This window comes from Lampris incognitus, chromosome 11 (assembly GCF_029633865.1).
Source record: "Lampris incognitus isolate fLamInc1 chromosome 11, fLamInc1.hap2, whole genome shotgun sequence".
Lineage (NCBI taxonomy): Eukaryota > Metazoa > Chordata > Actinopteri > Lampriformes > Lampridae > Lampris > Lampris incognitus.
The window spans coordinates 13011301-13023945 of record NC_079221.1 but is presented as its reverse complement, the minus strand read 5'-3'; the positions used below and the strand labels follow the sequence as shown (position 1 = coordinate 13023945).

General features: G+C 39.5%; 1 protein-coding gene across 4 annotated transcripts in view; it reads left to right on the top strand.

The window, feature by feature from the left end:
- The window catches only part of senp7 (SUMO specific peptidase 7), a 55494-nt gene that overhangs the window by 3615 nt on the left and 39234 nt on the right, over positions 1 to 12645 (top strand). For 3 of the 4 annotated variants that reach the window (XM_056289532.1, XM_056289533.1, XM_056289531.1), the window contains 5 exons: positions 5355 to 5425; positions 5642 to 5707; positions 5820 to 5929; positions 8651 to 8911; positions 9669 to 9778. In XM_056289532.1, the coding sequence (XP_056145507.1) occupies positions 5369 to 5425; positions 5642 to 5707; positions 5820 to 5929; positions 8651 to 8911; positions 9669 to 9778 (604 nt within the window). In that variant the 5' untranslated portion in view covers positions 5355 to 5368. Of the gene's footprint in view, positions 1 to 4159; positions 4186 to 5354; positions 5426 to 5641; positions 5708 to 5819; positions 5930 to 8650; positions 8912 to 9668; positions 9779 to 12645 lie in introns of those variants that run through there. The other variant, XM_056289534.1, reaches the window with a different exon arrangement.

Here is a 12645-nt window from a genome sequence, read left to right as displayed (position 1 = left end):
TCACAACCCAACTCAGCTGCAGAGAGAATGATTTTAACCAAGAACAATCTAAAAAGCCCCATTTGGAAATACTTAAGATTTTGGTCAGAAAACTCTTGCTCAACAAAGATTGAAAAGTACTATCAAATTGTTTAATTTGATTTAAACCAGTGTGAATATTACCTAATCTCTATAAAAATCTATTGAATAACACATCAGTTACGAATCCTTCATCTCGTTCCGATAGACGGTGCGTTCCTATTTCTCACTCTAGCACCAACCACGGCACGGAGAGAGAGAGAAAGCAAGAGAAAGAGCAAGAGAGAGAGGTCTATGGTCTTTAAATGAAGTTTTACGGTATAGAATGTTATTTTATTTGTTTATTTTGTAGCGTGTAGGTATATGGATCTTTTAAAAGACATGTTTACATTGAAATAAATATGTCTGTACAAGTAGTTATGTCTCATTGTATTGGTTTGCCCTCTTATGGGCATAATGCGCAAAAGTATATTCGAATGGTGCTGTGACTGATCAACTTTATACCTCTGTAGTTGCTACAGTTCTGCACACCACCCTTATTCTTGAAAATCGGTACCAGTATGCTTTTTCTCCGCTCCTCAGGTATCCTCTCACTTTCCAAGAGTGTGTTAAACAATCTACTTAAAAACTCCACTGCCATCTCTCCTAAACAGTTCCATGCCTCCACAGGTATGTCATCTGGACCAACTGCCTTTCCACTCTTCATCCTCTTCATAGCTGCCTTCACTTCCTCCTTGCTAACCCACCACACTTCCTGATTCACTATCCCCACATCACCCAACCTCTCTTTCATTTTCTTCATTCATCAGCCCCTCAAAGTACTCCTTCCACCTTCTCAACATACTCTTCGCTTTTCAGCACATTTCATTCTCTATCCTTGATTGCCCTAACCTGCTGCACATCTTTCCCAGCTCGGTCCCTCTGTCTAGCCAGTTGGTACAAGTCCTGTTCTCCTTCCTTGGTGGCCAACCTCTCATACCATACACCATACGCCTTTGCCTTCGCCACCTCTCTCTTTGCTTTACGCTGTATTTCCTTGTACTCCTGTCTACTTTCTTCATCTCTCTGACTAGCCAGGCTCTTCTACGCCAACCTCTTCCTCTGTACTTTGCTGTACGTCCTCATTCCACTACCAAGTCTCCTTGTCTTCCTTCCTGTGTCCAGATGACATACCAAGTACCTTCCTAGCTGTCTCCCTCACTATTTCTGCAGTGGTTGCCCAGCCATCCGGCAATGCTTCACTACCACCCAGTGCCTGTCTTAACTCCTCCCTGAACTCCACACAACAGTCTTCCTTCTTCAACTTCCATCATTTGATCCCTGGCTCTGCCTTCATTCTCTTCCTCTTCTTGGTCTCCAAAGTCATCCTACAGACCACCATCCGATGCTGCCTAGCTACATTCTCACCAGTCACCATCTTGTAGTCTCCAATCTCTTTCAGATCACACCTCCTGCATAAGATATAGTCCACCTGTGTGCATTCCTCCACTCTTATACGTCACCCTGTGTTCCTCCCTCTTCTTGAAATACATTTTCACTACAGCCATTTCCATCCTTTTTGCAAAATCCACCACCGTCTGTCCTCCCACATTCCTCTCCTTGACACCATACCTACCCATCACCTCTTCATTACCTCTGTTCCCTTCACCAACATGCCCATTGAAGTCTGCTCCAATCACCACTCTCTCCTCCTTAGGTACACTCCCAACCACTTCATCCAACTCATTCCAGAGTTCTTCTTTCTCTTCCATCGCACACCCAACATGTGGGGCATTTGTGCTGGTAACATTCATCATCATATCTTCAGTTTCCAGCTTCACACTCATCACTCTGTCTGACACTCTTTACCTCAAACACACTCTTAACATACTTTTCCTTCAGAATTACCCTTACCCCATATCTCCTCCCATCCGAACCATGGTAGAAGAGTTTGAACCCACCTCCTATGCTTCAGGCCTTACTCTCCTTCCACCTGGTCTCTTGCACACACATTATATTTACCTTCCTTCTCTCCATCATATCAGCCAGCTCTCTCCATTTACCAGTCACAGTGCCAACATTCAAAGGTCTGACTCTTCACCTCCACACCCTTACCCTTCTTCCTCTCCCGCTGCCTCTGGACATGCCATTACCCCTCACCTTCTCCCAACAGTAGCATAGTTTCCACCGGCACCTTGCTGGCCAGCAGTACCAGTGGCGGTCCTTGGTAACCCGGGCCTCGACCGATCCTGTATGAAAATCTGATTTATGATACGAATATTTGATTTGGCAAATGTTTTACGCCAGATGCCCTTCCTGATGCAACCCTCCCCATTTGTCCGGGCTTGGGACCAGCACTAAGAATGCACTGGCTTGTGTATCCTCAGTGGCTGGGTTAAGGCTGGGGACCTCTTCAGTCTCAAATGACTGCAAGTATCCCCACCCTTATAAGCAATACAGTGGCGTAACGACAGAAACCAATGATCAGTTTAATATGCATATTTCCATGATCGTTAACTAGACTTAGAATGACCATGCATACTATTCACAGAGGATTGGGGAATAGTTGCAATCGGAACTCTTGTACTTTGGTTGGGGTTTTGAAAGTGTGGGTTCATTCTTTATGTTTTACCAACAGTCTCGCAGGGCGAATCACTCGGATCTCTAGATTGTGCAATTCGTGGCGGACTGGGTCGAATTGTTTCCTCAGTTGATGTATTCCCGCAGCTAGGTTTGAGTAAAACTGTCTTTGCTGGTCCTTTTACTGGATGTCTTTTTTTTAGCCCTTGTAGTAGCAATAACTGCCAACTTGCCCTTGTAGTTAAGAAACTTCATTATTAGTGTTCTCGGTGGTGCCATACTAAATATGTCCTAGGTGTGTGTGTTGACCCTGTGATGCACTGGCGGCCTGTCCAGGGTGTCTCCCCGCCTGTCGCCCAATGACTGCTGGGATAGGCTCCAGCATCCCATGACCCTAGTTAGGATAAGCAGCTTGGATAATGGATGGATATAGCAGAGCAGTGTGAGATGCATCATCTTACATGACCTCCATAACCTGAAGTCCCATATCTCTAAATTTCTAAACTGGGGATGATCTTTTATCTTCCTAGTTAACCTACAACTGAGTATTCTGCGTAGCAGTTGCAATTGATTTGATAACAGTGAATGATCTCACCAAGAGGTAGCTTAAAGTGACATAGAGACGATTGGAAAGAACGAAGAACTGAACCCGGGCAACACCAAATTTCACTTTGGAGTGTTTAAACATAACATTACCCTGAAAGATCCATTGTGTTCTTTCAGATAAACAACCTAAGCCAAGAAAGAGTCAATCCAGTGATGCCTAAAGTATTGTCAAAATGATGATCAAGTAAGATTAAGAAGCAGTAACACTGAGGTAGAATCAGAAACCATTGCATGCAGAAGATTATTAATCGCTTTTGTGAGAATGTTTTAGCATGAAAATGTAATTGTTCAAAAAGATTGTTTGACATAAAGGAGGTGAGTTGTTTAACCATGATTTTAAAGGAAGGTTTGAGATCAGTCTGTAGTTGTTGAGTTCCCCCGAGTTGTGGTTAAGGTTTGTTTTGTTGTAGGTCAGTGTTACTCTTTACGCGGCTCGCGAGCCGCATGCGACTCGTGAGACTTTGTTTTGCGCCTCATAGATCCACTGATAACAATAAGAACATAGCTATAACTTAGTTCTTTAGGTTCCGTTTGTGTCCTGTTTTAGCACATTGAAATGAATTATCCAGCAGATGGCAGCATACTGAAGATACGTCGAAGAACGTAGGCTACGTAACAGCGTGGGATCACAGGTAGACGTATAGCCTATGTGTGTAGCTTTGTATTTGCGAAATGTTTTGCAAGTTTAGCACGTAAGGTTATATCAAATATTGTCTCGACCTCCACCCCTCTCAAAATGGACAGATTTATTATTAGAAAAAAGCAGAACGAGAAAAGTGATTCTTCAGCCTCGGATTATCCACATTTAAAGCTTTGTGTGCACAAGGCAATGAGCTTTTTTTGTGAGCACTTACTCATGTGAGGCAACGTTTTCTATATTGTGCATTGTCAAAAGAAAACATAGAAGTAGGCTTACACGCGTGCATCTTGATGTCTGTGAATGTTCTCATTCATCCAGGTCATGGTTATCCAAAGGAGTTGAATCAAGTGCAACTGGACTTGGTATGTCATCTTGCATCTTGCATCTTGATTGTTTGACTAGGATTGCAACCACTAACTACAAGTTTTGCATGGAGAAAGTCAAGGGACAGCTAAAACACATGAGAGCCTCAACATATTGATGTTATGTATTTTGCGTGGAGAAAGTCAAGGGACAGCTAAAACACATGACAGCCTCAACACATTGATACAAATATAACAGAGAAAAATACTTTTTTCATCTCTGTTGCTAGCCAATATATACATTTTGTGAACTTTTTTTCATGTTGATAATGCTTATGTATAATTGCATATGTACATGCATACATAAGATGGGTTCCACTCCTAGCCTGACAAACTCACAAACAAGTATTATATATTTTAATGATGCAATGTAATTATTGATTGAGAATAAAAAGAGATGTAAGGATGGAAAGCATAGTACTATGTATTTTTTTAAACATACACAAAGATGGTAAATATCTTGAGAGTGATGATTAAAAAAAAACACCCGAGTTATATCTGCAATCTCTGTGGCTCTTTGAGGAATGGTCTTACTCATAAGTGGCTCTCCTAAGAAAATTAGTGAGTACCACTGTTGTAGGTTAATCATGATGGTTTTAAACATGGGAAGACGCCAGTAACAAGGGACAAGTTAACAAAATTAGTTTAAGGAATACCTAAATTTGGGAGGGTTTGGCAGAGAGGACGTCAAGTGGTGGATTTAACAGTACAAATTTAGCCTGGGATTCTCTGCATATTTCATTTCTAATATGGTTAATCTTGTTAGCAAAAAAATTCTAACTTAAGTTGTGAGCTGTGAGTGAAGAGCAAATGTTAGGAAAATGCTTCTGAGTAAACTGGGTTATGGGATCAAAATGAAACTTTGTGATATATTTACTGGAATTAGGTGAGAGAAATGTGTGGTTTTTAGCTGGCAAAAAATGTTCAAGTTTAGATATACAGAATTTACTCTTGTTTTTGCAACATGGTTTAAGAACACATTGCTCAAAAGTGAACCAAGATGCTGATGTCATACTTAACAGACTGTTAATGGCACAACTTGACTTGTTCTAATTTCAAAATGTTCTGTATTTTTGTCATGTAAATCTGTGGACCACACAATAAAGGGGATGATTTTGGTCAGATTCAACATTTAATAGCATTGTTTTTGTCTTTTGTTCCTCTTGCAGAGCCTTGGACTAGAATGGAGCACAGAAAAGCGTTAACCATTTCACTGACTGTCGACAAGGATAACTCATTGGTATGTTGAGGTGCCTTTTTTCCATTTATCACCTTATCTCACCGAACAGCTTCTGACGTTCTTGTTCATGCGCTGTTTTCAGATCTAGCCATCACCACTATCAATAGCACACTGTGAGTTTTAGAAACCGTGTGTCCACGGTACAGTCAGCATTCAGGTTGTCGCATGTAATTAAATAAACCCAGTAACATTAACGGGTCTGCTTTTGCTCTTTAGATCAGAAATCCACTCAAAATCCCCAAGGCATGTCTCTCTTCAGAGTGTGGGAACTTAAAAGCAAAGGTAGATGTCGCCTCCTGCCAGAGCAGGTCTTTCTCATCTGAAAAATGACATTCTAGTGATGTGGCCGTTCTGGAGATATGATGGTACTTATTTTGTTCCCCCCTTCCATCAGATTCACTTGACCAGAATTACAGAATGCAAGTCCAGATACCTCGAGCATAAGAATGGATCCACACTCTCTGATCACAACCACGCCACTATGGTCAGACTGGGAATGGCCAGGTAAGCACGGCCAACGGAAGATATCACAGACTACTGTGGCTTTTGATTGCATAAGTAAACCAGGTAGTTAAAGACAAGTTTGAAAGCTCAGTAAGACACATCTGTGAAAAGAAAGGTTTTTAAACACTGACATTTACTGTTCAGTGATGTGAATAACAAAAACAAATCAAAATAGGAAGGTAGTGGTTAAACAACACATCTGCCAACGCCTACCATTTTTGAATGCTCTCGGAGACAACAGTTTGCTGCGATCGCTGCGTAGTTCACTGAGGACTGCGGGTGTGACCCCATCTTTTGGGGTCATGCTGTCAAACAAAAACAACTCATCTCCAGTCCAGCTGCTGTGTTTTTAAATGTGAAAATCTGGGGAGTGGGTCGGCCTGGAGTCCTTCACTTTATTTCAGTCTTCACCTCAGCAACTCCAGCTGATGTCATATAACGCATCAGGAAAGCTGAAATATTACACACAGCGCCTTTTAAGAAAACCATCCATTTTAAATGAATTTGAACCATAGATGGCATAGTTTTTCTGAACACACAGTTCTGGTTTCCACTTGGTCACCAGGTAGGCAGCCAGTAGGAAATCAGTTTTACAGTGACGGTGCCCTGCTTTTTATTTGGGTGACTCCTGAGTCTTGACCAATGAGTTGTCAAATTTGTGTTGGAAAAATTAGTATATAAGAGCCAACATTGAACCAAAACAGTCTCATCAAGAACTGGTAAATATTATATAATAAAGATTTAACTCAAATGTATTGTTTGCCTTGAATTTTGTTATCAGTCATTTCAATGTACTATTCTGCTGCTGCAAGCCATTGCAGTCTCCTGAGCCTTCACAAGGTGGGGTGCTTACCCTAAGTATCTCCCAGCCTCCTTACAAGCTGTTTCATATACAGCGCCGAAGGCAATCTGTTGAACACCGTCTTTAGTAGAGCACACTATCCTTTCCAGTACTTTGAGGGGTCATGAAAGTCTGACGTTTGCAATTTATAGACATTATTTATTCAACATTTTGGCTTATACATGAGACTCATAATTCTAAACTCTCCTTCATTATCTTGGTTTATGACTCTCAAACTGGTCTGCCAAGCTTGAGATGAAATGAACTAATTTGATAATGCAGGTGATTATCTTCATTCCTTTACAGAATTGGATCTCACAGCCCATTTCCTTCTGTTATTAATATCTCAGTGGAGGTGCTGCATAAGCATATCCCTCATGATAAATGTGTAGTGGAGAAATGCATTTGGATTTTAATCTGATTTCTTATGTTTTTCTGTTGCTTGTTTGAATTTAGATCCATATGTTTTTATGAATAAGTGAGTGAGAGAAGAAATTTGCTCCCTATCCACAATGAAATTTGTGCTTTTGGATTCAACTCCAGAAACTTGCCTTAATGGAAGTTGCAGAAACCCCTTTTGTAAAGAGTAACTTTACTCTTAACGATTGTTTTTGAGTGGAAAGATATGGCTTCAGCTGACTGAAAGACATCATTCCGAGATGAAATCTCAACATTTCTATGCTAATATATTATTCGCATTTCCTGTAATAAAGCTTCTAACATTCAGCCCCTGCTCATTGAACTCTTCCAGAAGTGTGTAGTCCTGAAATGTCTTTTTTCCATTATCATGCTGAGCAAATAATGAGTCCACTATGCGCTGCGCTGAGCCAGCAAGGACTCGTGTTATCATTTATGTTTCCATTAGCTGTGAAATTGAAATCGGGACTATGAAGTCCAATAGAAAAAACTACTATGACTACAACAAATGACGCCATGCAATGGCATCTGTCTACATAATGAACATGCGATGCATCTCCTCCATTGATCATGACACAGATTCAGACATTCAAGTTTTGTTTTGTTTTCTGATTGGAAACAAATAGCTACTGGTTGTGATTCCCATATGCGCTGTAAGATCAGTACAGGATGTAATAATGGCTTCATAGGGTTACATGGACGCTATATCAGATGTTACGTCACTCGAAGTGATGCGAATGTAAAGCTAATCATTGAACACCATTGTCATTAAAACCCCTCTCACTGCCACAATTGGTAATGTTCAGCACGTTTATCAAATGGTGCTGAAAATCCTGAAATGAACACGGTTTGGATCCATCCCACACTAAAATGCTCAGAACCATTACGTCTTACTATTGAGAAGCACCAAAAAGTTCACATGTCCAAATGCTTTTGTCCACAGACACATCACACATGCAAAGCACGTATGTATGTTACTGATCCAGTTTAGTTCTTCCCACATAAAAATAAATGAATGATAAGTTGTTTTTGCCGAACCACGCAATAGCACAGTAAAACGCCTTTGGTTCCATGGGACCATTTTCGATACAAAACCAACCTTTCCCCCATAAACTAGATTCTCTGATGCCCCCACATCACAACCAGAAGCTTGTCCATGTCAGTGTGTACCCTGTGTGTTTTGTGCCATGTACCGAATTGCCCTGCTCAAGGGTAACATTATTTAGCACCCGCTATGACTTGAGGTCGGGCTTATCGTGACCATACAGAGGCATACGCGGCTTATCTGCCCCTGTCCACTCCCCTACCCTTCCCTGCAGCATTGCCACTATCTCCTATTTGTCAGTAAATTCTACATGTATATAGTCTTGATTTGCAATGGCAGATATTGCAGTCAAAATATGCTGATGGGTCTCAACACCAAGAATGGTTATGAGTGGTTCCTTCTCTGTCCCAACGTGTAGCAGGAAACCCTGTCTGGTCCTCACAGATGTCCTGAAGACAGAGGAAGGCAAGGCTTATCTGAGCAGAGAGAGGCACAGCCAGATATTGGGAAATGGAACAGCGGTGACAGGAAGAGAGTTGGGTCAGAAGAGAGAGACACCCCAGACCTGCAAAGGTGGACAGTTGGAGCAGAGGGAGGCCAAGAACCAGGGATCGGGCTGTAAGAACAGCAGCGCCACTCCTAAACACAGCCCAAAGATTATTTCCCTGTCTGCCCAAAGGTAAGGAGACACCAATCATAGTGTTTGTGTATGTGAGGGAGAGATGATTGAGAATGATTCCCCATTGAGAACATCCGGTCTGTTCTGTCTCCACACAGCCACCATCTGAGAAAATGTGCAAAAATCAGAAGGTGGCATTAGGGGATCACCAACAATTGAACTGTAGATACTGATATAGCTAATGCATGTAGATGATGCCATGGATAGTTGTCATCACTTGTATAAAAGAGTCTTGCTGATTTGTTACAAAAAAGGAATTTTGAGTATTTATGGTCTCTCTTCCTTTTACATGAGATGCTTCATGTGTTTCACTTTTCAAATAGACGTCTGATCTTCAAAAGTGGGGAAAAGAACTTTTTTTTTTTCAGCCGGACCTGTGAATAATGCCTAAAAATAACTATAAAATCCCTGGACATATTATTTGTTTAGTGGTATTACCGGTGTTTGCTTTAGATATTTTGTGAAAAATTACCTTTTAATGGAGTTTGACTTGGCTTATAATACCCTTGGCTCTGCATACTTTCCAGGCAGAAAACTCTTATTTGGAATAATACCACACACACTGCGGTTTCAAGACTCTCAACATGCTGGTTCAAATACTCGTTGGTTGTGGGTTTTACTGTTTAATCTCCCGTTTCCCTTGCTATTTTGTAATTAAGTTGCTTTTTAGTATATAAGTCTCCAGGAGGTGAAATTGTCTCTTACTGCATGCGGCATTATGAAAAATGTCAGAGAATTAATTCTTTCTGCTTTTTAGATTAAACCTCAGGGTCTGGTCAGATGGGGAGGATGAGAAGAAGGAAGACAGCGAGGTGAAGGAGGTGATAATGGACCAGGAAAGTGTAAAGAACTGTTCAGAGGTTGCAGGTGGGTGAACATTAACGTAGACACATTACACTGCTCTCTTAATTCACTGTTTGCAAAATTTGTAAAATTTCTGCTAGACCTGCCTTTGTTAGATACTTTTGTTAAGAGGTAATCAACCACTCTTGATAGTGTGAATCTAAATCATAGGTTGTGCAGCAACAAATTTACAATTTAGCTTGGCCTTACCTTTCTCCATTCTTTGATTTACTAACACATAACCTGAATATAGTATACAAAGAAAAGACACTGACAAAAGCTTAAATGATTAATTCCTAAACATATTTCAATCCTTATATGATAAAAAATTGCCTAATAGAACAATTCAGCAGTAAACAGAAATATAAAGATAGTCCATGGATCACAAAGGGACTACGTAACACTTTTTCATAAAAAGAATAAGCTCTATAAAGAATTCATAAAGGACAGAACCATTGAAGCAGAAATAATACAAAAAAATAAAAACAGGCTAACTAACATTATGAGGATATGCAAGAAGGAATACTACAATAAAGAATTAGAGACCAATAAAAACAATACTAAAGGTGTATGGAATATGTTGAATAGTATTATTAGAAACTGATCTAGAAACCCAAGCTGCCCTCAATATTTTACAGATAATAAGACTATAAAATAACATGGAAGACGTGGCCAATGGCTTCAACAGATTCTTTGTAAATGTGGGCCAAAACTGGCAGAAAAAAAAGACACGAACAATCACAGAGGGGATTGATAGTGATTATGGGGACAGAAATCCAAATTCCATTTTTTTTAGAGCAGTAGAAGGGAAGGAAATCACAAACATTTTAAACAAATGCAAGAACAAAAAATCTATTAACTGGAATGATTTTGATATGATAATAGTTAAAGTAACTGAAGGTATTGCAAACCCACAAACCCACATCTATAATGTCCTTTCAGTCTGGCAAAGTTCCAAGCAAAATGAAAATAGCAAAAGTCATACCCTTATATAAAACCAGAGATAGACATCAATTTACGAACTACAGACCGATTTCATTATTGTCACAATTTTACAAAATATTGGAAAAAACTATTTGCTATTGATGCTAGACTAGACAAATTAATTGAGAAGCACAATCTGCTGACCGATAGCCAGTACAGGTTTTGACCAAACGGATCGATATCTCTGGCGCTCATTGAATTTAATTGAAGAAATAAGTAATTTCATAGACCAAAAAAAGTTTGTTGTGGGAATATTTATAGATCTAAAAGAAGCTTTTGACACTCATGATCACAATAGATTAATAGACAAATTGGAAAGGTATGGTATCAGAGGGGTAGTGCAGAATTGGCTAAGAAGCAATTTAAGTAACAGGCAGCAGTTTGTTACGATAGGTGAACATAAATTGTCATGCATGGACTTTACTTGTGGTGTACCTCAGGGGTCAGTTTTAGGTCAAAAACTGTTCATTCTGTACTTAAATTATATATGCAAGATATCAAAATATTGAAATTTGTTGCATTTGCAGATGACACAAATATATTTTTTTCTGGTGAGAATTTACAGTAGCTTTTGGAGATGACCACAATAGAAATGGAAAAATTAAAACAGTTTGACAAAAACAAATTATCCTTAAATCTGGACAAAACAAAGTTTATGTTGTTTGGAAATTATAAAATAAACAACGTAAATGTGATTGACAGTGTCCAACTATAAAGAGTATATGAAAATAAATTCCTAGATGTGAGACTAGACCACAAAATCTGCTGGAAACCTCCCATAACATATGTGTGAGCAAAGCTGGCAAGGAACGTTGCAGTCATGAGAAAAGCAAGTCACATTCTGGATCATAAATCATGTTACACTCTGTAGTGTTCATTTATTTTACCATAGCTGAACTACTGTGTGGAGGTATGAGGTAACATACAAAACCAACCTACAACCATTATATCTACTACAAAAAAGAGCCATAAGGATAGTCAACAATGTAGGATATCGTAACTACAGCAACAAGCTATTGTCAAAGTCAAGTGCCTTGAAGTTCAGGGATTTAGTAGAATTTAATGCAGTGCAAATGATCAAAGCAAAAAATCTACTACCCAGTAATATACAAAAAATATTCTCAGATAGAGAAGGGGAATATAATTTGAGAGGGAAATTAAACGTCAAGAAATATGTTCATACAACTTTGAAGAGCATGGCCATTTCAGTCTGTGGGATAATATTGTGGAACAGTCTGAGCATGGGACACAAAGTACGAACATATGCGGTTCAAGAAGTAAAAAGGTCTGATTACCAAGAGATATAGAGTTGACGAAGAGTTGTGTCGACTGTTTTATCTCCAAACATTACGTTTTTCTTTCTATGACAGTGCGTATTTGGGTTGTATGTAGCATTGAGATCTATTTATTCTTGGTACATGATATTGGGATGTGTTTTTCTTTTATTCTTGTGTTTTGATGTTTTTTTTTTTCTCTTCACAGTTGAGTTTGTATTGTATTTGAACTATAGAGTACAGTGGCAATCGAGTTTGAAACGTATAGTAGCTTTATTAACTTGAGTGGGTGAGAAGGTAGGAAAAAAGTGTATACTTCCTCCTACTCCTTTTCCAGCATATAGCAAATCTCATGCATATGGAGATTTGTTCGCCAAGGTTGATGTGAGGATTTATTGATTACTTCAGATTGACAATGGTTTATCTGTATGTTATATCCTGCTTATTCACATGTTGGAAATAAATTCATTCATCAGCTAATCTAGCGTCATCATACATTGCTAATCAGCTATTCCGTGTTCTTAATGGGTTTTCAACTGAGGAAGTAATGCGGTTTCTCCGCTCTGGCTGGTACATTGGTGTGTCAGTCATGATTTTGCAAACAGTCAGTTCCTTGCTTCTTCGACATTCGTC